The sequence below is a fragment of the Myotis lucifugus genome, unplaced genomic scaffold (genome assembly GCF_000147115.1).
Source record: "Myotis lucifugus unplaced genomic scaffold, Myoluc2.0 scaffold_324, whole genome shotgun sequence".
Classification (NCBI taxonomy): domain Eukaryota; kingdom Metazoa; phylum Chordata; class Mammalia; order Chiroptera; family Vespertilionidae; genus Myotis; species Myotis lucifugus.
The window spans coordinates 955,577-983,374 of NW_005871372.1; the positions used below are offsets into that span (position 1 = coordinate 955,577).

General features: G+C 42.8%; 2 protein-coding genes across 6 annotated transcripts; both read right to left on the reverse strand.

Annotated features, from left to right (window-relative positions):
• Positions 1-8,108: 8,108 nt before the first annotated feature.
• Positions 8,109-13,763, reverse strand: RPS15A (ribosomal protein S15a). Of its 4 annotated transcripts, none has more exons than XM_006100684.3 (5): positions 13,659-13,763; positions 12,522-12,659; positions 11,901-11,980; positions 9,128-9,213; positions 8,109-8,242 (listed from the first exon to the last, which is right to left on the reverse strand). In XM_006100684.3, the coding sequence occupies exons 2-5, from the start codon at positions 12,652-12,654 to the stop codon at positions 8,149-8,151; spliced, it is 393 nt and encodes a 130-aa protein (XP_006100746.1). In that variant the 5' UTR covers positions 12,655-12,659; positions 13,659-13,763; the 3' UTR covers positions 8,109-8,148. The 4 variants fall into 4 exon arrangements, with proteins under 4 accessions (XP_006100746.1, XP_014321603.1, XP_014321602.1 ...); XM_014466117.2 differs by lacking the exon at positions 13,659-13,763 and adding an exon at positions 13,518-13,536; XM_014466116.1 differs by lacking the exon at positions 13,659-13,763 and adding an exon at positions 13,410-13,428.
• A 3,249-nt stretch (positions 13,764-17,012) lies between these two features.
• On the reverse strand, positions 17,013-27,328 carry ARL6IP1 (ADP ribosylation factor like GTPase 6 interacting protein 1). 2 transcript variants are annotated; one of them, XM_006100685.3, is made up of 6 exons: positions 27,186-27,328; positions 25,292-25,425; positions 24,723-24,839; positions 20,672-20,789; positions 19,072-19,156; positions 17,013-18,647 (listed from the first exon to the last, which is right to left on the reverse strand). In XM_006100685.3, the coding sequence occupies exons 1-6, from the start codon at positions 27,219-27,221 to the stop codon at positions 18,529-18,531; spliced, it is 609 nt and encodes a 202-aa protein (XP_006100747.1). In that variant the 5' UTR covers positions 27,222-27,328; the 3' UTR covers positions 17,013-18,528. The 2 variants fall into 2 exon arrangements, with proteins under 2 accessions (XP_006100747.1, XP_014321604.1); XM_014466118.2 differs by lacking the exon at positions 24,723-24,839.
• Between the last annotated feature and the right edge of the window lie 470 nt (positions 27,329-27,798).

The window sequence follows — 27,798 nt, forward strand, 5'->3', positions numbered from 1 at the left end:
ACAGTCTATGTAGATTGCTGTTTACATGTTTAGTGACTTCTTGTAAGATCCATAGTCTTTGCCACTGATGTCTATGTTCCTTTAGCTTATTGGACAGCTGATATTTTGACAGTTACCTTAAATGCTAGGAGCCAACAAAGGAAATCAGGAAGAATTTTTTTTTAAGTAAGAAATCATATTCTCCTGGTCTTTGTGAATTGGATCTGTCAGGGCACTCCTTGAACACTTAGCCAGGCTGTTGACAACTCTGCCTTAGCTTCGTTCCTACTTGCAGAGCCTGGAGGCCAGCAAGAGATGAAAGCGTAGTCTTCTCAAACCTTTTCCAAGTATGTGTCTCAAGCTTGGCTTTCTTGATTTCCTGGCACACATGGAAGCTTTGAAAAGCTCTATTCCCACACATATTTCTTTCCAAACTCTTCTTTCCCGGGCTTCTTGCTCAATTACTTGTCTCAAGTGTTGCCTCTTGCCCCATGCTGCTGAGGCCAGTAGCTGTGCCTATAAATGCTTTCAGCAAAAGCCACCTCATCCCTGAATGAAGAAATAGGAAGCCTTTCCACTTGTCCTTGAAGGAGCTACCAGACAGGTTGACATCCACAACCACATCTTTGAGAATAAGTTCCTGGCACTAGCAACCAGCACCAGAAGTCTGGGCCACCACATGGAATGCGAGGAATGGTGAGTTCAAATATAAAATGCCACAACACTCCTACCATAAAGCAGCAGTTTCTCTCTTCATCAAGTTTTCCCTTGGTTATTGTAAGTTTTTACCAGATTCCAGACTCAAAAGCTGATTCTGACAGACTTTTGCCAGCTCATTAGTCCCCTATTCCACCATTTTTGGTTGCCCAGCACCCTTTATGCACTCTTCCCGAGTAGAGGGAAATTCTTATTTTATGAGTCTAAAGATCCCGATGGGAGGTCCAGGACTCGTTTTCCCAGTCTGCCTTGCAGCCAGTAGTGCACAGCGAAGGTTGCCCTGCAACTTAGAAATACATCAAGAAATAAATTAAGGAACACAAGCATGCTTTTGTCACTCAGGATCATATGCTTAGCACTGACTCAGCATGATCTGTAACCCTAAACAACCCATTTCATAACTAACAGTGCTCAGGCCAAACGATGTTCTCCTCACTTCTTGTCCTAAAATCTCTAAACAAAAGGCAATTATATCTGAATGGCACAAAGGTGTGGGGGTTGTGGCCTCTGCCAATGCTGCAGACAGACACTGTGCTTCAGAGCATGTGAAGAACTTGAGTGTGAAAACACTTAGGCGAGAGAAAGAACAAATTAACTTCTTAATTAACTTCCTCTTCTCAAGTAGCATGCATGCAATAGGTTCCAGCCTAACAAGTACCGTTTTGCAGCAGCACTGATCCCCATTTTTCTGATTCTTTTCATACTCCTGATTATTGTAGCTAAGAAACATTTTGCAATTTAATTCATATCACTAATTTGTATATGAGATCTAGACACAAGTGATACCAATTCTTTATATTAGCAACTACATTAACACTGAAAACTAGAATTGCAAAATCATGTCATAAAAATATTACATAAGATTAAGTTGTTTTTAAAATATTAAATTTAAAAATTCCAGCTTTAATCAATTTTTATTTAAAACTTTAATATTCATTACTTATATTTGTACTCTGCCCTATAATTTTAATAAATACTTTAAGATATTTAGAAAGCAACTTTGCAAAGTTTTCTGAATTTCAAATTTTACTTTCATTTATCCTATATAATAAAAGCCTAATATGCTAAGTGTCTGGTCATCCGGTCATCCGTTCAACCAATCAAAGCGTAATATGCTAATGATATGCTAAGACCCCTCAACTGCCCACTATGACATGCACTGACCACCAGGGAGCAGATGCTCCAACTGGTACGTTAGCTTGCTGCTGGGGTCTGGCCAATAGGAACTGAGAAAGACAGGCCAGACACGCCCTGGAGCCCTCCCACGGTCCTTCCTCAGCTGGCCAACCTTCCGTGTCCCTCCCTGGCCCCAATCGTGCACCAGTGGGGTCCCTCGGCCTGGCCTGAGCCCTCTCACAATCCAGGATCCCTTGGGGGATGGCGGAGAGCTGGTTTTGGCCTGATCCCGCAGGCCAGGCCAAGGGACCCACTGGTGCACAAATTCATGCACCGGGCCTCTAGTATTTCCTATAAAAACATTCAAAATTTTTGTATTCTGAAACTACATAATTACCTTTTATTTGTCCTTTGAATCATTACTGCCAATAGAACGAATGTAAATTATGCAGAAACTTTTATCGTAACAACATATTTAGTGATTTTATGAAATAAAGGCAAGAGCAATAAGTTTATGGATAATAAATAATAGCTCATAAATCATAAACATTTTTCTCATCCAAATACTGCTGGCCCCTCAACTTGCTCAGATATAATCAAATTCCATTTTCTTTGATATTTTGCCAACTTCAAAACCAGGTTTGTTTGGGGGTTTGTTGTTATGAAGTTGTCACGTAGAAAACTAAAACACTTTATTAATCAGCTTATTAGCTTGATTTTTAACTTTTAAATATACAGATATATGGCACTGATCTCTTGCCCTGGCACTGTCAGCTTGCAGTTAGAGTATAAACCTTTAATCCAAGAGAACAGTGCTTCTCGATTTTGTCCAGCAGGGAAATTTGGAGATGCCTGGAGACATTTTGTCTCACCTTGCATCTAATGTGGGGAGGCCAAGAAAGTTGCTAAACATCCTACAATGCACAGGAGAGCCCCCACCCCAACCCACAATGTCAACAGTAACAAAATTATTCTAGTAAAGGCAGTAGAGAAACCTCAAGCCTCCAGAAACAGCAGGGGCAAGCGCTCAGGAGCATGTTAGTGACATAGGATCACAGGGGGAGTTGTGGAGTCTAGACCTAGCTGGCAGCAGAGTTCTCCAATGAATGGGCCAGAGGGATAATGGAAATACCATTTCCAGCTACAAAGCCTCCGAACTAATTCTCTGGCCCTTTCTGTTACCTTATATCCTTCAATAAATTAAACTAGCTAGAATGGTTTGGGTTTTTTTTACAACTAAGAACTCGAACTAATAAGGCAGGATAGGACCAATATCCCAGCCCCCATCTGACAGGCGATGATGAGACTAATCCCCAAGAAGTCCCAGAGTAGATCAGTGAGTTTGGGTCGTGTTAGTTTGCAATTAACTATAATATAGCTCAAACTAATAAATTTGAATTCAGCTTTATGAATTTATTTTAAATTTAAATTTGGCTCAAACTAGTACTTTTTAAAAGAGGGTGTTTGTTATTCCTTGCTCACAAAATACAGACATGGGAAGGGCAAGGGTATAGATGCTCCGCAGGAACAACTGGAAGCCCAAACTCAAGCACCATGAGGACCTGATCCGTCTCTTCTGTGCTGTTCATAAAACATCCAGCTGGCTGTCCACATGGCAATTATGACAATCAACAGACCTCAAGGTTGTTATCTTAGAATTTCCACCATTTTAAAGAGATAACCCTCACCTCTTCCTGGTTCAAAACATCCTAAGGTATTTTCAACAGGGTTTGATGCAGGTGCCCCATCCAAGGGCTGAATATCTGTGCCAGAGGGCTGGGAGTTTGGAGTGTTTGAGAACCTTGTGCATGCATGGAAGAGAAGGAAAATGGGAGGTAATGGAGAAAGCCTCAGTGTGGGTGTGGATAGTCTCCTGATATCCACTCAAAGGCCAATCCCTTTTACTTCATATCCCACCCATTTCCTTTTTGTAAGTTACTAATTTCAGAGACTGCTCTAAGCATTTGTATCAGGTTAATAACAAACCCAAATCCACGGTGACTTCTTGCTCTTCCTACATTCCCACTGCTGGGTGGCTGGGTCTCTGCATGGTCACCCTGGCCCCCAGGCCTGGGCTAACAGGGCAGCTATTCTCTGGCACAGAGCCCATCACCACGGGAGAAAGACAAGTACATCTCACACCAGTCACTAAATGCTTCAGCCTGGAAGTAACACATCTCACTTCTCACAGCTCATTCATTGGCCAGAATGACATGGAAAGTGCATGTGCCTAGCAGGGAGAGAACCTGAGTATTTTGCAAGCAGCTCTACTTTTTACCACGCCAGCACTTCAAAATCATATCTAATCTTCACAACCACTACAGGAAGCATTACTATCATCCCTATATTAAAGGTGAGGAAACTGACACAGGCAACGCAACTGGCCCCAAATCACAGAGACTAATGAATGAAGCCAGCATCTGACTCCAAAGTTCATTCTCTTAATATTTTTCACTGCCTTCCTTGGCTTATCTTCTGGGTGCTCTTTAGCACTTCCACTGCCTATTTGATCACTTAAAACATAAAAAGGGGAAACTGGGTGCCAGAACTGTGACCTTAAACTGAATCCTGCCCACATTCCACTCTACTCCATGTTGCCCACTCGGATTTTTGGGTCCATTGAATTCTGTGGGCAGAACACTATAGCACTGGATAGGACTCCGCTTTAAAAAGCTTGCTCTCCCACAATGAGGGTCAGAGAGGACTTTAAGCCTGCAGATATCCCCTTAGGTAGGCTAAATGCTGTGGACAGAGATGAGTAACAGGGTTCCTGCTGTGGAGGACTTCATCTGTAACAAACTCCAACCAGGACAGAGATGTTTTTGCACTTGTACTCACCCCTAGTGCCTGGACATATCTAACACTAGTGAAAACAAAAATGCATGATAGGACATATTAAGGGCTGGTGTTTAAACGCATTTAAATCCAGACTTTGCCACTTTCTAGCATCTTGAACAACCAACTTCACAGCTGTGCTTCATTATTTACCTGAGAAACCGGAATCATTAACAGTAGCCATGATATAGAATTGTTAAGATTAAATGAGATACTATAAAGCTTACCGAGTTCCATGCCTGGCATACAGTAAACATTTTACAAGCACTATGCAGCGGTTCTCAACCTGTGGGTCGCGAACAATGAAAATACATCCAGCATATCAGATATTTGTATTACGATTCATAACAGTAGAAACGGAAATAATTTTATGGTTGGTGGTCACCACAACATGAGGAACTGTATTAAAGGGTCGAGGCATCAGGAAGGTTGAGAACCACTGCAAGGCATTTGTATGTTTAGGAGGAAAAAAAGTATCAAACATATTCCTTTTGAAGATTTATGGTGGAAGTGACCTTTAACCTGGCTCTTAGGGACAGTTCTCAAAAGGCATTTCCAGGTGTGGTGAGTGTAAGCAAAAGCTGAGGTGGGGCACATTCGGTGTCAAGGATTTAGGACTAGCAGGCATGTTTTGGGAGGCAGTAGATGAAACTGGAAAGCCACATGAGAATCGGATTTTGTCTTCAGGGTCAACTTCCTAGCCTGGGATGAAGAAAAAGTAACGAGATGTAGGTTGCAGCCTCACCTTGCCCAGAGAACAGTGCTCTTCTATCCAGCACTGCTAACCGAGGCACCAGTAACCAGGAATATGCAAGTCTCCAAATGAGAACACAGCATGCCCTGACGTGCCGTGTGTGCTGTCCTTAGCAGTGGTTTGGCCTCTTGAATTAGATTTCCTTCAGCCTGTTCAAAGGCCTTATTATAGAATGTCTCTCCAGAAAAATGCATGGATATTAATTTTGCATGTATTTTCAGAAAGTTGTTTCCCTGACATCTACCTATAGATTCCAGGGTCTTGGTATGTGCTAATGTTCCTTTAACACCGACTTCAAGTGCATCTGGTGGGCCCAGATGATCGAGATGCTGTCACACCCACCCCAACCTCTAGGTCTGCAGCAGCAGCATGTTGTAGGGAAGGCTGGATTCTCATCACAGTAGGTACAACTGGCTTGTGCCAAACTATCCTGCGAGCAGGAACCTAATCTGTCTCCAGACCCTCAAAACCTGGGTCTAGCTAGCCCCAGCCAACCAGCCCCATGCCATGTTAGAATTCTACTTACTGGGTCTCAGAAACATGGACTAAGGCCATCTGCCTTCTCATTAACACAAAGAACATGTGTTATTTAATCAACTGGTCATCCAATTTTTCCTACCATTTTCCATCCCTAACCACATCAAAGGACTTAGGATTGACCCTCACTATCTTATGGCAAATGGAGCCATTTTCTTGCCTATTTTAATATTCGTAGTCAGTGTCCATTAAGAGGAGTCTTTCAACTCAACATGTACTTATTGAGGCACCCGCTCTAGGCCAGGCATCATGCTAGGGACCAGATACAAGTTAACAAAAACATGGCCCCTATCCTTCCATATTAAATCCTGGCATTAAGAGAAACAATCAACAATCAGCTCTTTGAAGATTCTTCTGGATTCACCTCTGTACCTGACAAACACACTGTATTTATGAGCATCAAGTGATTGGGGGCCTTCCAATCAGAGCCTCAAACCCAGACACTGTCTCTCAATGCCTGTCTCCTAACATTTTAACAGGTGGAGTCTAAAAATGGGGTTACTTGCCACGTCTGTTGGTCTTGGCATCCCTAGCTATTCCCCACATTTTCCAGTAGGCCCTTCTTTCAGAAGTTGTTATTGAATGCTGGCCCCGGGCCATTTTACGTACTTTCATTTACCAACCCCATGAAGAAGGTTCTCCCTTTTGACAAGGGGACTCAGCTGTCACTTGCAGGAAAGATCACCTTCCACCAGGTCAGTGATGACTGACCATCCCCACCCAGGCTGAAACAGAGTGCTCAGTGAGAACTGCCTGAACCATGTTAGTCCCAAAGTAGCCCTACAGAATAGTTACCAAAATAATCCCAATGGTTAACAGTGAAACATCCTTTTCTGAAAAGAGAAAAACCAATTTATACAACATCAAACAGCTGTTAGCACTTAACAGCATCCTATTAGGACTACTGGATATTTTGTAACCAGACCTGCAATGTGGCAGCCATTGTTCTACTTTGGCACCCTTGACTAGAAGACAATTAACCCCTAGAGTGCTGGGGAGCGCGACTGCGCTCCTCCTGTCTTTCACCAAAAGTGCCGGGAGCGCTATCAAAACTTTGAAATGGCGTCCAGTTCCAAGTCTGCTTTTATTAGTGGTGATGATATGGCTAAATACGTCAATGTAGTAAAGGTTTCCTTAAGTTTTTGAATATATAACTTCATTTACTTGCGATTCGTAATTTTTTTCCTAAACTGCTGTAAAATCAGCAAAAATGCCTTGGCAATTTTAGCATAGTTCCTAGGATATTGGTTGGCACTCAAAGGGTTAAGGAAAAGTAGCTGCTATCCTGTTTTATAAGGCTGAGCTGTCCCATCCATTCCACTCCCATGCCAGGCAATAGCTGGCTAGGTGCACAGTACCTGGGTTCTCTTCCAAGCCTCCTTTCTCCTTGGCCAGACCCACAGGACTACCAAAATATTGAGGCTAATCTAGGCTGTCCAATATGGAACCACCAGCCACATGTGGTTAATTAAAAGTGGCTTATCCCAATTAAAGTGTGCTTTAAGTGTAAATAAATGTACAATATACATGATTTCAAAGACTTATTACAAAGGGTAAAATTCCACTCACTTCGTATCAATTACATGTTAAAATTATAACATTCTGAACACAAAATGTTATAAAAGGGGAGCGGAGCCCTCATCTATTTCACAGAAGCCAGCCTGCCCTCTCTATAAGCATTTCCAGGTAAAATGGTCCAGCAAACTCATTCACTCAACTCCAGGAATACAGTTGTGACAGGTTTACAGTAAAACTAGTTTTTAAAATGCCGTTTTACAAACACACTGCGAAAATGCTACTGACAGGCCATCCAAATTTACTTTGAGATGGGTCTTAGTGAGCTGTGGGCTCTAGCTGTCATAGTTAACCACGTATTTTCAGGACAGTTAACAACAGGGCCTGAAATGAGCACTATGTCAAGCTAAAAACAGGAAAGGCATCACTCCTTCCAGAAAGGGACAGCTTCACCGCCTGGACCCCAACCCAGATGCAACCATCCAGGGCCGGACGCCATCCACTGCTGAGCATGAGCGTGATGAGTGAGTTATCACAAGACTTTCTTGGTCACTTCAGGGAAACGGCATTCACCAAATAACACAAAGGCTGCGACCGCCGCAGGAGCTCCTGCCACTCTGCTGTCAAGTTCAAAACGACTGAGTGAAGCACCAGAGTCCTTTGAGGCATTTTATTTCCACATATGTATCACATCCCTAGAAAAAGAATCCCAGGATTTTCCCTCCTGTGTGTTTTCGTCTTGCTTCTTCATGGTCCATGATGCCCGCTGAGGTTGTCAGTACAATGAAACTATAGAAAGTTAAAAAAAAAATGCTGGTGAGTTTTTCCTAAATAGTTCAACATAAAGCCAATTTCTGGTACAGAAAGGCACCAACATTCATCAGTGCTTAAGTCATCTTCCTGTAACAGACACAGAAACTAACACTGGCTCCACAAGCTGGCCATGCACCGGAAACAAGACTCAGATCCAGCCCGGCCGGCATGGCTCAGTGGTTGAGCATCGATCTATGAACCAGGAGGTCATGGTTCATTTCTCAGTCAGGGCATATGCCCAAGTTGTAGGTTTGATGCCCAGTGTGGGGCGTGCAGGAGGCAGCCGATCAATGATTCTCTCTCATCGATGTTTCTGGCTCTCTCTCTCCCTCCCCCACTCTTCCTTTCTCTCTGAAATCAATAAAAATATTTAAACTAATAAAAGACTTCGATCCAGAGACCTCAGCCACACAGCTCTGCCCTGAGCTAACACTGAGAAACAATGCTATTAAGCTTAATTGAAAGCAAAGACTGCATTCCTTATTTTCAAAATGTCACTTTCTGCTCTCAGGAAAGCCGACATGGAGTTTAAGCATCAAAGCATTGCTATAAACTTGATGGACTTGTTTCTGCCACTTAGCAATTCGGCCTTAGGAGGGGATCACATCAAACATAAACAAAAAGAGTAGACACTAATGGGGATACAATCTGCTGTCTCTCAGCCTCAGCTCTCACATCCTCTCAGAATCTGAATCCTAGCCCTAACACGTGTAATGCAGCTACACATGAGCCAAGTCCTTGAGTCAAGCTGGTTGGGAAGGTAGACAATTTCTACTGCTGCAACAACAACAACTCAGCTCATCGAACTTCATCACAGCAATCTTAGTCTTAACTTATTTTAACTGAGGAAAATCGACTCACCCAAATTGACGGGACGGAAGCAAGTTGTTCTGCCATTTTTCTAGATCTTTTAGTTGCACATCAAATCTGGGGCTGATTACTCCACACTGTAAAAACATAACATAAAACACTGTTCATTCTTCATCAATAATAAAAAAATAGTAACACAAAACAGTATTTATAATTGCTTAACAGTCATGTAAACCAATCAACTCAAAATTTAATGGATAACTATTCTGTACAATATTTGATATAAATACCATTTGAAAAATATACAGATATGACTATGCCAGCCCAGGAAGAAAAACAAAGTACTGAGAAAGTCAATAAAAGAACACAAGGCAACACACATGGCAGTGTTAGGTCACCAGTGTGCACTATTCCCCCATGGGCTGGAAGGCTGTCACAGAACAAATTCTGAGACAAAAAGAAGTCAAAACTTTTTTTTTCATAGTAAGGCATGAATGTGTAGGGTCTCAAAACCTTCATCTATATACTAAATATGCAAAATATTAGAATTCCTAAGAAACAAACTCCACAGGCACTATCCTAAAATCTAAGAACATTCACTGCTCCTCACCAATAAAGTACCACTAAACATTTCTGAGGCACACTATCCTACAACCCCAGGCAAACTTTCCCAAACTAATCTGACAAAATGGATGGGAATCAGAAAGGGCAGTACTTAATGCTATCCCATGTTTGCTACTGAGACACAGCCAACTGTTCTACCAGTACAAGTTCCCCAAGAGCCAAAGCACAGTATTTTATGCAATCACATACAAATCCTAAAATACAATGTATGTTCAAACCTCCACTAACAAGCTACATGAGTTTGCCCTGGGGCTCATACAAGATCTGACTAAACTAGCTGGGTTTAGAAAATGCAAGCTGGAAAAAAATGTCTTTAATAAGAGCCCAATATGACCCAGTGCTCTATAAATCACCAGAACTCCTAACAATATCAATGCAGGCAGGCCCTCACTATTTCACACACAAGAAACAATGTGAGAATTAGTATCATCAAAGGGTTAGTATCATCCAAGTGTAAACTCCAGAGGACTAAGAAAACAGGTAGACAGTTGTGTGCACACCCACACAAGACAACCATTAAAAAATTCTAAGATACTTAACAGTAAAACGAAAGATTATGAGGTTAGAGCTCATTCAAGTTTTGGAGGAATTACACTTCCCCGGGTAGAGATTTGAACCCACAGAAACAGAAAGCAGGCCTCTCAGGAAACCTGCTCAAGTACTCCTTTCATATCCTACCAGCTATGATGCCACTTGATTGCCAAGGGCAATCCCACACTGGACTGAAAAAGATACAGTGAGAGAGAAAATCAGTTCTCTAAGCAACCTATAGCGAAAGACCTTTCTGAGCCTCCACTCCACAGCACCCAGGTTTTTTATTCCAGCAGAAAAGCTGCTCTCCTTCAACTAGTGGAATTAAACTACCAGCACACCCTTCCCTAACAGATGAATCTTGAGAAACTGATACTGGTTTTGCCCGGTCAGACAGCAAAGTGGCAGAACCTATCTTTTAGCCAGAATTTGTCAATCTAGTATACCACAGAACAAGAATGCCACAAATGAGTTCCATTAGGGAAATGCTCTGTTCAAACTTACTTCTCAAACTATTACGTACAGCGAAATGTTCAAGAAGAATTTGGTACGCAGCATTTCTCCAATGTAAAGAGAAATGTTTTAATTTTATAGAAATGCAATCTTCTGAGGACAGTTTGAAGATATGCTATAAAACTGTCTCCCACTGGTTACTAAGTAACCGAGAGACCTTAACAGAGCTCAGATCCCAGCTTCCTAATTCCTAAAAAATAGGAAAAACACTGACACTTCAAGAACAAAGAGTGAATCTAAATCTTACTTTGGGGTTGTGGTCTAATGATTACAATTAGAATAAAACAACATACTTAGTTACTCTGGACAACTCTTCAAATCTCTCATGAAGGCCTCATATCCAGAAGTTTTCATCCAACACCAAGTGTCTACCCACACATGAAGCAAGTTCATTTTACAGGGAGCAACTTTGTAAAAGAAATCTGGATAAGGAAATAACCTTACCAATCAATCTGACCTCTGCCTCTAACCAGGAATCAATTTCTGAGCCCCCGCCCCTATGTATGTTGGACTACAGGAGTTCAGACTCCCTGCAAATCTGAAAGCTACAAACATGAACAGAAAGCAGGGTAGTAGCTCAGGGACCCTGACTAGCTTACAGACACCTGCTCCCAAAATACCTGCAATCAGTTAAACCACAAAGCCAAATAAATCAAATAGATCTACTAGGTTATGCTGACAACTCAAACTGAAAGGGAACACAGACCTCAGACACACACAGCAAATAGAGTAGTAATATTGATAGAGAACCCCATTCTGTCTAAAAACCCAACACAATCACCATGAGAGGAAGGCACAAAAGTTTATACACTGAGAGCATTAGTGGCCTTGGCCACCCAAGTTCAAGCCAGTGAGGCAGGCACTACAGTAACATTCAACTACCAGTACCACCAGGTTCACCCCAACCCTCCCATATCTCCCTTTAGACAGCCCACACTCCACAAACCCTAGGTCAACAATTCTACAGCAAGTGCAATCCTGGAGAACAAATGCAAGTAAAATGTGATATAAAATTTAATGATTTTAATCAATTCCTAAAGTCTTCACCTAACTAGGTAAAACAAGCACACCACCACTATTCAGCTTTACAAGGGCAATTACAAGACGTCAAACCACGTTAGATAATTCTTAAAGGTGGAAAATACTAAATTCTTACCTTGTTCAACCTGCCTGTGAGGTTCACAACAATTTTCCCAGCTCTGTGGTCATCAATAATTTCAAATTCGCCAATGTAACCTACAGAACATAACGAACTGTATTAAATGGCAGGTATCAATTTGGGAGACCTAAATATTTACACTCCTAGTATTCCTGCTGTCTGCCTACTAGATTCTTTTCCCGCATCTCAGTTATCGTTTCTCCAAGAAGTTTAGGGAAAGAAAGTGGCTCTGTACCAGAACTAATCTTTACAGCGTAAGTAATATTGAAAATTCAGGGGGCAGCACCCAAAACCCAGCCTGCAATTCTTCCAAGTGGATTATGTGCCCTTGCCCCTTCAGACCTTCCCACTTCCAAAGGCAACCCTGCGCCCAAGCCATGCAACCACCCTTTCCATCCCAAGGAGCTCTTGGATGAGCTCAGGAGCCTCATCGCAGGTGAAGGGCCATTTTAACCCCCAAACACCTAGCAGAGCAAGTCACAAACTTCACCTCTCCTTCCAACCATCCTAATTAACATCCTCAGTGCTTCCTCAACAGCATCATCTCTCCAGGCTGTTCCAGGCACAGCCCAGATCCATCGCCAACAGTCCCCAGGCACACAGAACACAGCAACTTACCATGCTTCATCATCACGGTCAGAAACCGGACGATGACTTTGGAGCACGGCCTGATGAGAACCTGGCGCTTGCCTCTCTTTTCGGCATTGTTGATACTCTTCAGAGCATCAGCCAGGACATTCATGCGCACCATTATGGCTGTTCAGGGAAGACAAGAGTTTACCGTCACTGCTAACGTCAACAAGCACCCAGTCCTTTCACATCCCTTTTTCTGCCTCTATCATGACCAAGTTTTCCTATTTCTCAGGACTGTTCCCCAGGATCCCCAGCGGAATGTCGGCTACCTGAACGAAAATGTCAGACACGGTCCGTCCGCTATTCCGCACGGGAGCCGAGAGTCACCGACAACGTTCTCCTGACTTCTGAAACCCAGCAGCCCCTGTACTAACACTGTCCCTTGATCCACTAACCCAATGTTAGTCTTGTCCTAATTTACAAAAAGATACTACTTTCCACCCAACACCCGTGACTATTAAAGAGAAAACGTCGGTCTCTGTGCCATAGAACATTGTGTGCAACAGGAAGTGTACCAGTGGCGAACAGTGCACCAGAGCGGACTCGCTCCGCATGGGCACAAACTGCAAGACACTTTGACCAAGTTCTGCAAAGTGAGGACGGAATCCAGATCAAGCTTCAAGCGCCAGACAGGTTGGCAGGGATCCAATCTGCTTCCTAAAGCTCAACCGAGTGATGGAGGGGAAGCCCTCGAGCACCGAAGCTGCAGGTTAGTTCCCAGCGAACTGCCTGCCTCCCCAGCAGTACTTCCTGCCGAGTCCCCAGCCTCACTAGCCCCCAGCGCGACCGCAGCAATGCGCGGCCCACGACAGTCCCCGTGCCCAACGCTTCCCGCCGCCTCGGCCACTCCGGGGAGATCCCGGCGCCGCTGACCGCGCGGGGCGACCGCCTCTCCGGTTCCCGCCCGCGCTGCGGCCTGGGCCCGATAAGGCAGCTCCCGGGTACTGAGCGTGGGGCACCGAGCCCGACTCTCCCCTACGCCTGCCCAGGCTCCTCAAGGCCCGTATCCTCGGCCCAGACACGGCCCAGCATCCTCGCAGATCACAGAAGTCGAGTCTCAGACTGCAGGATGGCGCCGATAGCCGACGGATGACGCTGGATTGCCCAGGCAGAGGTACTCACCGGCACGGACCGATGGCGGAAAGAGAACGGGAGGGGCGAGCGCACGGAGTTATGGGAAGCGGGCAGGATCTCGCGAGATTTTCAAAGCACCACCAGGGCCCGGCGGGGAAAGACTGTGGAAGGAGGGGTAAAGGGTGGAGCCTCCTCAGGCATGGGCAATAGAGAGTAGATAGCATCGACCTTACCAGGTGAGGCCATGGGTAGAGGATAGAGAGGGAAGGCATCCAGCGGTTCTCAACCTGTGGGTCGCGACTCCTTTGGGGGTCGAAGGATCCTTTCACAGGGGTCGCCTAAGACCATCCTGCATATCAGATATTTACATTACGATTCATAACAGTAGCAACATTACAGTTATGAAGTAGCAACGAAAATAATTTTATGGTTGAGGGTCACAACATGAGGAACTGTATTTAAAGGGCCAGAAGGTTGAGAACCACTGGTCCATTCCCTTCTAGCACTTAATCTGTAAAATAAAAAACTGACAACAAGGGCCTATGTTTGCTAATTTTTATTGCAATAACTTCACCATTTAGAATAAATTTTAATATTGCGTATTTATAGTGTCTCTGGAAAGACCCACAGAAATCGGTTATTACCTCTGGGGAAGGGCATTAGGAACTGGGATGGAAGACTTGCTTTTCTCCCTATACGTTTGTTTTGTTGTTTGAAATGTGTGTATACATTACATTTTCAAAGCAGTCAAAAATATTTTTTGTAATCTGTTGTTCCTCTTTGACCCTCCCTAAATTTTAGAAATTATTTACTAGGGCTCCAGGCGTTTCTTGTGAGTTCTGGGAAAAAACATTTGGAAGAAAGTCACAAATGTTTCTAAATAAACACTCAGGATTCGGAGCGGGTGGCTTTTATCTGCCTGTCTACACCAGGACAAGAACCAGTTTGTATGTCTCATCCTCTTTGAACTTTCCTCAGATATAAACTGAGGATAGTAATAATACCTGCCTCTTAAACGTTATTATGAGGAGCCCTTGCCGGTTTTGCTGAGTGGATAGAGCATGGGCCTGAGGACTGAAGGGTCCCAGGTTCGATTCCTGGTCAGGCACTTGCCCGGGTTGCGGGCTTGATTGCCCAGTAGGCAGCCTATCAATGATTCTCTCTCATCACTGATGTTTCTCTCTCTCTCTCTCTCCCTCTCCCTCCCTCTCAATAAAAAAAATATTTTTTAAAAAAAGTTATTGTGAGGGTAAGGCAGAGCGAGTGCTCATCAACATTAACATTCCTTAGTATAAAGCCTCTGCCTAACACACCACTTCTCAAATCCTAAGTGAACCGCAGGAAAGCAAAGCTCCCAATTTGGAGATCTCAGGGATATAGAATTCTCTGTCTAAATATATATTACAAAGGACCATTTGCTTTTTAAATGAACATTTCCTTGAAGAACTGGTTCCTCTGCACTTACATGTTTTGTTTGCTAAAACTGTGGAATTCACTTTGAGAGCCTTAGCAATAGTGGGGAGTTAAGTGAATAAATTCACTTTAAGAGCTTTATCATAAATAGGAAAATAGCAATATCCACTATCTCTTTATACACTTAATTCATTCACCCATTCACTTAACAGAATATCATGTACCAGGTAGTGAGGGGACAAAAGTACGTTCCTGCCTTGAGACAGAAGTCTTAACACAATACCAGCCAATGTGCCATTAGTTTGCCAATATGAAGTGCTGTGGAAATGCAGAGGTGGCCTGGGATGTTGCTAAAGCTTTCACAGAGGAAGTGCAATTTGATGTGTTGTGAAGTCTAACAACTTCTAATTCGTGACTGCCACTAAGTGCTTCCTGTAGATTAATTTATTGAATCCACAAAACAAATGAGATCATATACTGCACCTATGAGATCTATACTATTACCCCTACTTCACAAATGAGAAGACGAAGTTCAATCTTAAATTGACTCAATCTTTATTTTTTTAGTTTTAAAAGTCAAAAAAAAAGGTGGGGGGTTGGATCTAGGTCTACCTGAACCATGAAATGTTAGGATGAATGGGCAGCAGATATTCTAGCTTTACAACAGCTCCAAGAACTAGGAGGCATGGAATAAAGATGAACAGAAGTCTCAGAATGGCTGTGTTGGAATTGGGAAGTAGGGTAGAGGAGTAGAATTGGAGCAGATGGCCAGGTATAAACTGCCTTACAAGTTTGTGATTTATGCTGTAGGCAAACTGGAACCTGCTGAGAGGGCTTCAAATAGGATTGATCATGATCTGATTGTTAAATGACAACTAGACCTGGCTGGGCAGCTCAGTTGGTTGGAGTTATCCCATACACCAAAAGGTGGCAGGTTCCTTTCCTGGTCAGAGCACACACCTAAGTTGCAGGTTCAATCCTCAGTCAGGGCGTATATGGAAGGCAACCAATCAATGTTTCTCTCACACCGATATTTCTCTCTCTCCTCCTTCCTCTCTAAAATCAATAGACATATCCTCAGGTGAGGCTAAACAAATGGCAACTGTGTGGAAGATGAATCGGCATTAAAGCACCTGACCTAAAAACTACCAAATCTTTACTCTTTTTAGCACAACTATCTCCAAATAGCCTCCTCTCGACATTTTGTGCATTTGGGATGATAGGACCATCACTGGAAGTAATGCCAAAGCAAGTGTCAAAACGGGACTTTCGCTGTGGTCATAACTGGCACAGGCGTAGCCAGACTGGCATGGGAAGGAAGCCAGCCAGTGTGACTGGCCAGCCTGAGATGTAATCACAACTGCATGGTATAAATACAGCATTTCCAAGTATCAGGCAACCAACGATGGTGATTTTGTGTTGAGACTTCCCTGTTTGGAATTACAACAAATCCCCAAGAGGCTCCAAAGAAGGATCATACATTTTTTTCGTATGTGTGGGGGGTGCGGGTGGGGGGTGGATGTAGGCCTCAGAATGTAATTTGATTGAATCTGTTCCCAGGATACACTAAGTAGACAGTGAGGTCCAATGATAAAACATCCAATTTGAGCTCTAATGTAAAAAAAAAAAAAAAAAAAAAGTTTAAAGTACATACAAGTCACCCACCACTTACTTACTGAGCACCTCGTGTACCCTGGGGTACAGAGGTGCCCATGGCAGGCATTCTCCCTTGAGCCTGCATTGTTCCCTGCCTGTTCTCCCTGGTTGGCCTTCTCACACATCATCTTTGGTTATCACTTATTCATTTCCTTTGGCATCTAGCATTTTGCCTGGATGTTTGCTGAATGAATAAATTTAAACCTTTTATTTTGTTCTTAAAGAGTACCTTATAGGCATGTATTGATCACACAAGATAGTTCATTAATCAGATCCATAAATCCACTCAAGTAAATATTATACTGGCTAAGGTAGAAAGAAACAGGACACAAAAAGGGATACCAGCTTTTATTTTTCCCCTTTTCACAAAACGAAGTAGAAGGAGTAATACAGAATTAAAATCACAAAAGTAGGTGGTAGAACATGTATACACACAAAAAATCCAGATAAGAAGACAGGCTTATTTACAATGAGGAAACACATGTAAATTAAGGTAGCTTGTAGTATGAAACAAAAAACTCAAACATATGCTACATGGGTGCCACTGTTGACAGCAATATTGAAGGGGAGAAAACACTTATGTAGGGACAGATATACCACAAGATCCAGGTTTTACAGCATCAGTGCAATAAATTCACAGAACTATATTACAGCTAGTTAATCAGAGTTAAAGAATTGTTTCCAAATATGTCACATTTTCGGCCCTTAAAAGGTTCATTCCACAGATTTCAACTACTCTAAATATCTAGCTACTGAGAGGGAAAATGATTCTAAAACGCTTTCCAAGAGTTAGAACATCGCTATAGACCTAAGGCCATCTATCATGTACACAAGTTTGCTCTCACCAACAGCCCTTATAATCTTTAGAGAAATATCTAGGAAAAACAGTCAGATGCCAGCATAGTCACCACCTCCTAGACCCAATCTATGGGGACCAAGCAGCCAACATTACCATAAAATGAGAACTGAAAAATGAGTGGGAGAAAATTATTTTCTACTGAATCTTGATGAAACACAGGAAGAAGACTTTTGTCCTTTATTAGCTGGTCTTAGAGTAAAAGTCATAGGCACGAGTCTTCATCTCTATGTACTTTAGTTTTAGACAGCTGAAAATCTGAAACTAAAGTATGCTAAAAATCCTAAATTCAAGCTTTTGGAAGCCTGCTATTAAAAAGCCTTTAGGACCTACTAACTTGAAAGCTAAATGCAACGGGACAAGAGCTCTAAAACTGTCAGGTTCCCCATTTCGGAGGATCAGTTGCTCAGTTTTGCACAAGGGAGAAACCAATACATACTAGGGCATGTAATTAGTTTCATTTTATTTCATGAGGGTGCTTCTCCATGGTATAGAAACAGAATTGGTCTCTTCATTGAAGTGGTAAACTTGGTCTCTATATTCTTGAAGCTGGACATTTTTTTAAGCAGAATGGGAAGGAGACGGTACAACCAGTTTCCTATAGCCACAGACCACTACACCTTATATCTAGCTAAAGCAAAGATCAACTTGAACAATTATCCAAAGTCATTTAACTGTACTATAGATTGAAGTTCATCACTATATTATTTTAAAGGAAGCTGCCTATAAGTAATCAACCCTGTGTGAGAAAAATCAAAACAAGCTGTATTCATGAGTTGTCCATATAAGGCCAACTGATGAGAATGCACCCAGATACACTTGACATGAAGACTCTGTATAAAGCCTTGTGTGGCAAGTCTGAATTTCTAGTAACTAAGGGCAGAATGCGTGAGAGCAAAGAGCTACTTCTGTAACACTTTAGTATCCAGGTAACAGAAACTGTTCCCACGCACAATGTATACTCCATTAATCACACTGAATAAAGAAGATGCGTTACTCGTTTTTCTTTTCTTTTTGCTTAAGAAGCTTGTTCATCTCCCTTTTAGCCATTCCAATGTACTTCGAAATGATTCCATGTTGGTTTAGTCCAGGAAGCAACAGTAAGAAAGTCACTTAAAAATAAACAAACAAACAAAGTTAAGAAGGCAATAATTCACTTCCTAAATGTTAATACATTCTAGAGAAGATAGTTTCCCAGTCTATTAGGCATTCTAATGGGAGGAAGCTATATGAAATCCATTACTTCTGTTGATATCTATATCCCAGAAACTTCAACCATCATACCTCCCAACCTCAGATGACACACACTGCTTATTTTTACCTCCTGTACATTTCTTTCTTCCTGGTTATGATGTTCTTTGTCTTAACTTCCTACAAGACCACAAACTTCCTACAAACAAGGACCTGGGTTTTAGAGATCTTTCTAGACTCCCACAGTCCCTTGATCAGTGCCTTAAACTTGGTAAGCACACACATGTTTGTTTAAGTTCCTTAGACTTCATTGCCCAGAATGTGCCTGTGCCCTCAAAGACTTACCTATCAGGTAGGTGAGAAGAAGGTTGTGGACCTGCTGTCCCACCCAAGCAACCGCAGCAAGAGAAATGATCATGGTCATGAAGTACTAATAAAGAAAATAATAAGAATGTATTAACTCCTCGAAACAGACTAAGAAAGTCGTTTTAAAGGTTGGAAAATGATTCAGTTTTTATTACCACTTTTCTTTAAAAATGCTTGGTATCTATCTATAGTATATAAAATCCACAGAGCCCGGCCGGCATGGCTCAGTGGTTGAGCGTCAACCTAGGAACCAGGAAGTCATGATTCGATTCCCAGTCAGGGCACATGTCTGGGTTGTGGGCTCGATCCCCAGTGCAGGACGGGTGTGCAGGAGGCAGCCGATCAGTGATTCTCTCTCATCACTGATGTTGCTATCTCTCTCTCCCTTCCTCTCTGAAATCAATATAAACATATTAAAAAACAAACAAACAAAAACCCCACACATAAAAAAACAAAAAAACAAAAAACAAAGAAAACTCCATTAGGCCCAGCTTTATAGAATTTGGATTCATCATAGAACTATTGTAATTCTATATTTAAATTAAATAGTTTATAATACAAAGGATACAGCTTTTACAATTAATAACTTCACACAGTAAGTTGAATTAAGAAAAAAAATGCTAGCCCTGGCTAGGTACTCAGTTGGTTAGAGTGTCATGCTGATACTCCAAGGTTGTGGGTTTAATCCCGTCAGAACATATACAAGAGTCAACCAATGAATGCATAAATAATTGGAACAACAAATCTACGTTTCTCTCTCTCTCAAATCAATAAATTTTTTTGTAGGTTAACATCCATTACCTCTTTTTTAAAGAAATCATATCCTTTTTCTTTGTTTATATATATATATATATGCTGATTTCAGAGAGGAAGGGAGAGGAGATAGAAACATCAATGATGAAAGAGAATCATTGATCAGCTGCCTCCTGCATGCCCCCTACTGGGGATCGAGCCAGCAACCTGGGCATGTGCTCTTGACTGGAATCGAACCTGGGACCTTTCAGTCCACAGGCTGATGCTCTATCCATTGAGCCAAATCAGCTAGGGCTTTTTTTTTTTTTTTAAATATATTTTTATTGATTTCAGAAAGGAAGGGAACGGGAGAGATAGAAGCATTAATGATGAGAATCATTTATCAGCCATCCACAGCATGCTCCCTACTGGGGATTAACCCCCAACCTGGGAATGTGCCCTTAACTGGAATTGAACCCAGGACCCTTCAGTCCACAGGCCGACACTCTATCCACTGAGCAAAACTGGCCAGGGCTCAATAAATAAATTTTAAAAATAGAAAATAAATGCTTTCTAAGTATATGTCTCTTACTTTATTTCAGTAAGAAAAAAAGAGAAAGATTTCACTCTACTAGAATACAAATTAAATGTAATTTTACCTTCTAGTGACTCAGTCTAATACAGATATGCATTTATGAATACACTCAAAAGAAATTAAAGCAATGGATGATAAATATCAAACTATAACTATTCAAACAAAAAGGCTATCATTATATTACACTGAAGTAAAAACTGACTCAACCTTAAAATTTTGCTTTACTTGAATAAATCAAAACAAAAAAAGTACCATTTTCGGCTTTTCTTCCTTTAGTGTGAAGAGGCGTTTCCACCAGCCCACAGTTCTGCGACGAGTTTTTACTAGATTGCTGCAAATTTCATGGAATCTTTGCTGCTGCTCAGTGGTCCTAGAAAAAGAATTTCCCCCTTCACTATAAGCATATCTCTACAGTAAACAGAAATACACCATCCTCTCATATTTAAAAAGCTATCTTCTAAAGAAAATCTAAATAGAAAACAATGATTCATCATTACTTATAAAGGTGAAAAGTTTTTGTACCATTAAAACACCTCTGATACTGATAGCACAGGAATAAGTTTTTACATAAACATACTTGTACGTGTGCATGTACAAAGTAATGGTACTCTACCGTTCTAAAGCCACATTTGGTTAATGACAGACTCAAACTACTATAGGCTGTGCAGAAATCACGACCTATGGTGCAAATTAATTTCTCTATTCCTTTATTTTTTTAAAAATATTTTTATTGATTTCTGAGAGGAAAGAGAGGAAGAGAGAGATAGAAGCATCAATGATGAGAGAGAATCATTGATTGGCTGCCTCCTGCATGCTCCCCACTGGGGACCGAGCCTGCAACCCAGGCATGTGCCCTTGATTGGAATCGAACCTGGGACCCTTCAGTCCGCAGACCGACGCTCTATGCACTGAGCCAAACTCGCTAGGGTTATTCCTTTATTATTTTCCAGATCCTAGTGAATCCTAGGTTGTAGCCCACCAGTGTCCCACTATTTTGAGGAAGATGTGAAGTTTCTACCAAACAACTGTATTTGAGAACTTTTCTGTGAGATAGTAACTACTAGCATTCACAGCATAATACCTTCAACTGGGCTTCATACATTTGATGCCAAGGTAGCAACACACAACTCAAATATAAGTTTAGTCCCACTGGGGGATAATATAATCATAAACAAAACAGCAGTAAAAATACAAAAAGATCCTCCAAGAAAGCCCTTTTTTATTTATAATGTAAAATTTTCAGCCCTAGCCAGTTTGGCTCAGTGAATAGAGCGTCAGCCCAAGGACTGAAGGGTCCTGGTTTCAATTCTAGTCAAGGGCATGGACCTTGGTTGCAGGCTCAATCCCTGGTCAGGGCTTGTGTGGGAGGCAACCAATCAATGTGTCTCTCTCATATCAATGTTTCTCTCTTTGTCTCTCCCTCTCCCTTCCAGTCTCTCTAAAAATCAATGGAAAAATATCCTCAGGTGAGAATTAACAAAAACAAAACAAAAAATTGCCATTGTACTGTCTTTGTTATTACAGATACAATGGCTGCTATTAAAAAGCAGATCTGCACTGGCTGGTGTTGCTCAATGGTTAGAGCCCGCACACCAAAGGGTCTTGGGTTCAATTTCCTGGTTGAGTATGTATCTGGGTTGCAGGTTCAATCCCTGGCTCTATTAGAGGGCACATGCAGGAGGCAATCAGTCGATGTGTGTCACTCACATGGATGTTTCTCTCTCTCTCTCTCTCTCTCTCTTCCTCTCCCTCCCTCCCTCCCTTTCACTCTCTCTAAAAAGCAACAGAAAATATCCTCAGGTGAGGATTAACAACAACAAAAAAGTAGGCCCTAAGCTGGGGGATGTATTATCTTCTCTCCTCTAGTTCTCATCCCTGTGAAACTGCAGTGAGAGATACAGTAAGAGGATTTCTGCTGAGCCCTGGAACTTCTTGTAAACAATTTCGACCTTATATGTTGCCCATGGTCAAGGCTGGATTGTGGCCATGCAACAGTGTCCTTCCTTCCCCATAAAGAACAAACAATAAAACTGCTCTGTTGATAAGACAGAGCCACGAACTGATTTACCATGAAACTCAGTGTTTATTTCTGAAAACTTTCCTCCCGGAATTATGAATTAGCAGATTAAAATGCCATCTGGCTGATAACGTCAAGGTCAGAAGCTGATTGCACTTGTTAAATTTTTATACAGCATTGTTACAAACTTGCCCAAAACATAGCAGTATAATTCATTACTGAATGTGAAAAACAATTCAGTTCAAAGGACACTTCCTAATATTCATCCATAATGCTATGGGAAAACATCTTTAAATAAACATAATTAATTATTCCATAACTTAAGCAAACTTCCTCAACAATGTCTCAATTTTTCTCAAAGACCCAAGGGCTTACATTTAAAATTCTTCCTTTTAAGAATCCTATCTAACAAAGAGGGAATATGCTAATTGACCCTCACACAGCCGCAAAGATGGCAGCGCCCGCAGCCAATAAGGAGGGAATATGCTAATTGACTGCCCCGCCCTCAAAGATGGCAGCGCCCACAGCCAATAAGGAGGGAATATGCTAATTGACTGCCACACCCTCAAAGATGGCTGGCAGGGGAGGGCAGTTGGGGGTGATCAGGCCAGCAGGGGAGGGTAGTTGGGGGAGGACCGGGACTGCAGGGGAGGGCAGTTGTGGGGGGACCGGGCTGGTAGGGGAGGGCAGAGTGGGGGCAATCAGAACAGCAGGGGAGCAGTTAGGCATCAATCAGGCTGGCAGGGAGTGGTTAGGGGATGATCAGGCAGGCAGGCAGGTGAGCAGTGGGAGCCAGCAGTCCCGGATTGTGAGAGGGATCCCAGATTGGAGAGGGTGCAGGCTGGGCTGAGGGACACCCCCACCCCCACCCCCACCCAGTGCATGAATTTCGTGCACCGGGCCTCTAGTTATTTAATAATTTGCTATTACCAGGGGAAGAAAAAGCTAAAGGCACAAGTAGGCTACTAATCAAATTTAAATAAACAACTGAGGGAGAATAGCAGCTAGGAAGAAAAAATATATTACAATGTCTAGTTTTGCTCATTATTTCAGTCAAAAGTGAGAATTGGCCCTAGCTGGTTAGCTCAGTGGAAAGAGCATCGACCTGTGGACTGAAGGGTCCCAGGTTTGATTCCGGTCAAGGGCAATCGATGATTTTCTCATCATTTATTTTTCTCTCTCCCTCTCCCTTCCTCTCTGAAATCAATAAAAATATATTTTTTTTAAAAAGTGAGAACTGAACATTACAGAGAAGAGAGAAGTTGAAATTCTTTAATATGATCCCTAGCCACTTAACTATACATATCTTGAGAACTCAGTACGTGACTAATTCAAAGAATGGTATAAATGAAATTAACAACCCACTTGTATATATAACTTGAACTTTCTCTGAAATAATTGCTAGTCATTAAGCTAACTACCACTGCACTGCCTCAACATCTTAACCTTAAACACAAGACCAATCTTAAAAATCAAAATATTTCATAGCACCCAGAACAGTGCCTAACATAAAAGTAGACATTCAATAGTTGCTAAATGAATGGACAAAAATCTACCAGTTACTGTTTGTGTATTCATTCAAAAATAACTTGTGAAGTTAATATACTATCTTAAATATCAATGGAAACAAATATAAAATATAAAGATAATACTTTTATGGAAAGCTCTTGAGTTCTACAATTCTTGATAAAATATTTTAAGTAAAATATTTACCTAAAAAAACAAACAACGCTCTCACTTCAATAAAAAAGTCTACAAAGAAAGTCAAAATAAATGTCAGACCACAAAAAGACCTATCTATCTATATAAAACCTAACATGCAAATTGACTGAACAGCAGAATGACCAGAGGAATGACTGGTCACTATGATGCGCACTGACCACCAGGGGGCAGACGCTCAATACAGGAGCTGCCCCCAGCCCACAGGCCCCAACCAGCAGCAGTGGCAGGGGTGGCACCAGGCCAGCTAAGGCCGGTGAGAGCTGGGGCCCCGATCACCCCACCGGTCCCCCCACAGATCAGCCCTGATTGCCAGCCTGGCCTAGGGACCCTACCTGTGCACGAATTTCATGCACTGGGCCTCTAGTGGAGCTATATAAGTACTGGAAATTAATGATTTATATATGAATGAGCTAAAAAAAAAAAAACTCTTCATATAAAAGCAATAAATCTAACCCCTAGGTATCTGATGGTTAGATACTTCTCTGTGATTAGTTACAGAATACTAATCACAGCCAACAGGGTAATTTCTCAGAAATTAGAATGCCAAATTATCATGCCACCTACCATTTATTGGAGCCAAAAATTCTAGGCGCCAGGATGGGAACAAGGTAGTCAGCCAAGCACAAAACATAAAAACAGGAAACACCGGATAGAACAGATGGATCTAGATAATAGATATTCCTGTTTAAAAAAAAATTAATAAAGGTTAGAAAAACAGAGTCACTTTTCCTAAGTGAAGATGTTTATTCACTTATTCCTCTGATGTTATTTGCCCTTTTCATTCTAATTTTCTCACAAGTGGTTTTCTGGAAGCTTCATGACATGATGACATTATAGCTGCGATGTAAATACCAAGAGAATAAGGCTCTCTGTGGTCTTCAATACTTTGTAGGAGTGTAAAGGATTCTAAGGCCAAACAGTTTGAGAATCACTGATTTATTCAACTGCATTATGTTACCGAGTTCACAAAGTACTACAAGTTCTAAAAACTGGGCAAACTGCGCTAAGAAAAGGCATTCTTTACAGATTATGCATTACAAAAGACTTAAGACGCTTCCAGAATGGAAGCTGTGTAGTACCTGATTCCTTATTAATAACAAACACAACCTTAAGGAATTGAATAGCTCACTTACAGAAACACCAAGGAAACCACACCCATGATGGCAGGCGGAAACCAGGCTCTTTCCCAGCGGAGGACTTTATCGGCCATCAGCATCACCTCTCCCCATCCTTGCAGCTGCTCTTCCAGACTTGCAGTCTCTGCAGCCTATATACAACCAATATTTAAAGCCATCATTTACTACTCTCAACATTCCTGAGAATTAATCCTAGAGAATTAAACTCTTCTAAGACATCAAATATAGAAAACAGCTGTAAACCAAATCACTATTTTAAACAAATTAGTTCCTAAAAAAAAAAACCTCTAAAATTTTGGTGCCAATGACAAAAATCAGTGGAGAAAAAAAAAAATAATTTAATGGTCACTTTCCAAGTCTAAGAACTGGGCTACTCTTCACATAAGGTAGGGATAATTAAGACCCACTTTACATTAAAGAATGATTAACCAACTTTCCCAAAGTCATGCACTACCAAGCACAGTACCCACAGTATAAAATTAGATCTATTTGCTCATTTCAGGTGGTTAGAATTGATTTGCTGTTTTGTCATTTCATTGATTTAAACCCCAACTTCTAAGTCCATTAGGATGGCAGCCTCTCCCTGAACAGCGCTCAATAAAATTCTCAAGTAGCTCTTTGTGTAATGGAATCATTTAGATGTTGACATCATTTGCACAAATAAGGAAAACTGCTTTTACCAAATAATAAATGTATACATCTTCTACAGCGCTTCTTAAACTTATGAGGACATTTTGGTTAGACTTCAAATTTCTCCGAAAATCTGACAAGTCAACTTCTAGGATGAGCTAATGTGGAGTGGCAAAACGTTTTCTCCTTCAAGTTACACTGCTCTGCTGGAAAGAGTGTTTGAGCTCCAGTCCGGGACCTGTCATTTCAACTCCGTGCTTTGATCAATCCTCTTAAAAGGAACCTGGCAGGGGCTGACTATAGAGGTAGGTAGGTAGGTAGAGGGAGGTGTGTGGGTGGGTGTGGTCATGCATTTCTAAAAACAAGTGCACACACAAACTACCCTGCAAAGTCTCTTAATCCCTTACAGCACCTGGGCTTATTAGAACACAAACTACCCTGCAAAGTCTCTTAATCCCTTACAGCACCTGGGCTATTGGAAAAGCAAAAGCCAAAAATTAAATTATTTGCTCCTTCTAGTCACTGTGGTGTGGTGTGTGGCCTGCCTTTCCCTGGGAAAAGGGAACGGAGAACATGCACCGGTTTCTCTCGTTTTTGACCAGAGCTCTGTGCCGTGAAATCCACAGTGAGGTCACATTTGTCCACCTGTGACGCAACCTCACTCCAGTTCCTTCGGACCCCTGCTTATTCTGAAATCGTCCTGCGACCCCCAGACGTACAAATTCCAGACAAACGCCTGGACCTCCCCTCCCATTGTCCTGCCAGCTGGACCCCCTCCCACCAACTTCTCTTTCTACGGTGAACTCGCTGCCTCTCTGCCGTTTTCAGCTCTGCCAGCGCTAACAGAAATGTTCAGCCACAGCCCTTTGACCCTCCACCCATTGCCCAAGCGCATGGGGGAAAGGAACCAAGGGGCGTCCCGGTTAAGATCAAAGCGGAGAGATGCGATACAACTGGGGCCTAGGCCCCAACAGCGCTCGACAGGCCCCTCGCGGCCCTCTTGCCACAGCCCCCCTTCTTCCTCAACCCGTATTCGCGATCTGATCGCCCGCCCTCCCCTCCCCTCCCCCGGGGGACTAGACACCGCCAAGCAGAAGCTACTCAAGAAGCCCGAGGAGCAGACGTTGTCGCCAGCGCCAGGAATCCCGGAGAGGGCCGGGCCGCCGGGGGTTATAAACACGAGGCCGCAGCACCGCCAGGTCGAGCCCACCGACGTGCCGCAGCTCCGCCCGTTTCCCGCGTGACGAACGCCGGCACTCACCAGCAAGTTGGTGCTGCGATTATCTCCCTCCGCCATCGTCTCCCAGGTGCCGCTTCAGCGAGCCCAAGGAAACCTCCCAAACAGCCCCGGTCCAAGAACCGCAGGGCGACCCGGGCGCGACAACACGCCCAGCAAACTCCTTATATAGGCCGGCGGCCTTTCCCGACAGCCCCCGCGAAGCTCGTTCCTCATTGGGCACGTCGAACCCAAGCTTCAGGGGAGCCAGACCAACCGCTGCCCAGCGCTTGGCTTGAAATCGAGGTCAAAGGAGAGCGAGGCGGTGCAGGGCCGAGGGGGCGGGGCCACAGGGTGACCAATCAGCGCCCAGGAGGTGTGCGCGGCCCCAAGCAGGCCTTCGGGAAGCGGTTGAACGGCTCCAGCCTACGCCGGGCCTCTGGAGCCCCAGGATTGGCCGCCACGGGTTGTCTCGGACCTTCTGCTGAACCTCAGAGCAGCTAAGGAGACGGAAATGTAGTTCTCGAAGAAAGAAGCCGCCCCAGCGTCAGGCGGAGGGCAGGATCGGGCATGTCTCCCTAACCTCGGACGATGGGGGGGCGGACTGGCGGGGCACCTCTTCCCAACCCGGCCGGTCCCCTTGCCACGCCCCCAGGCG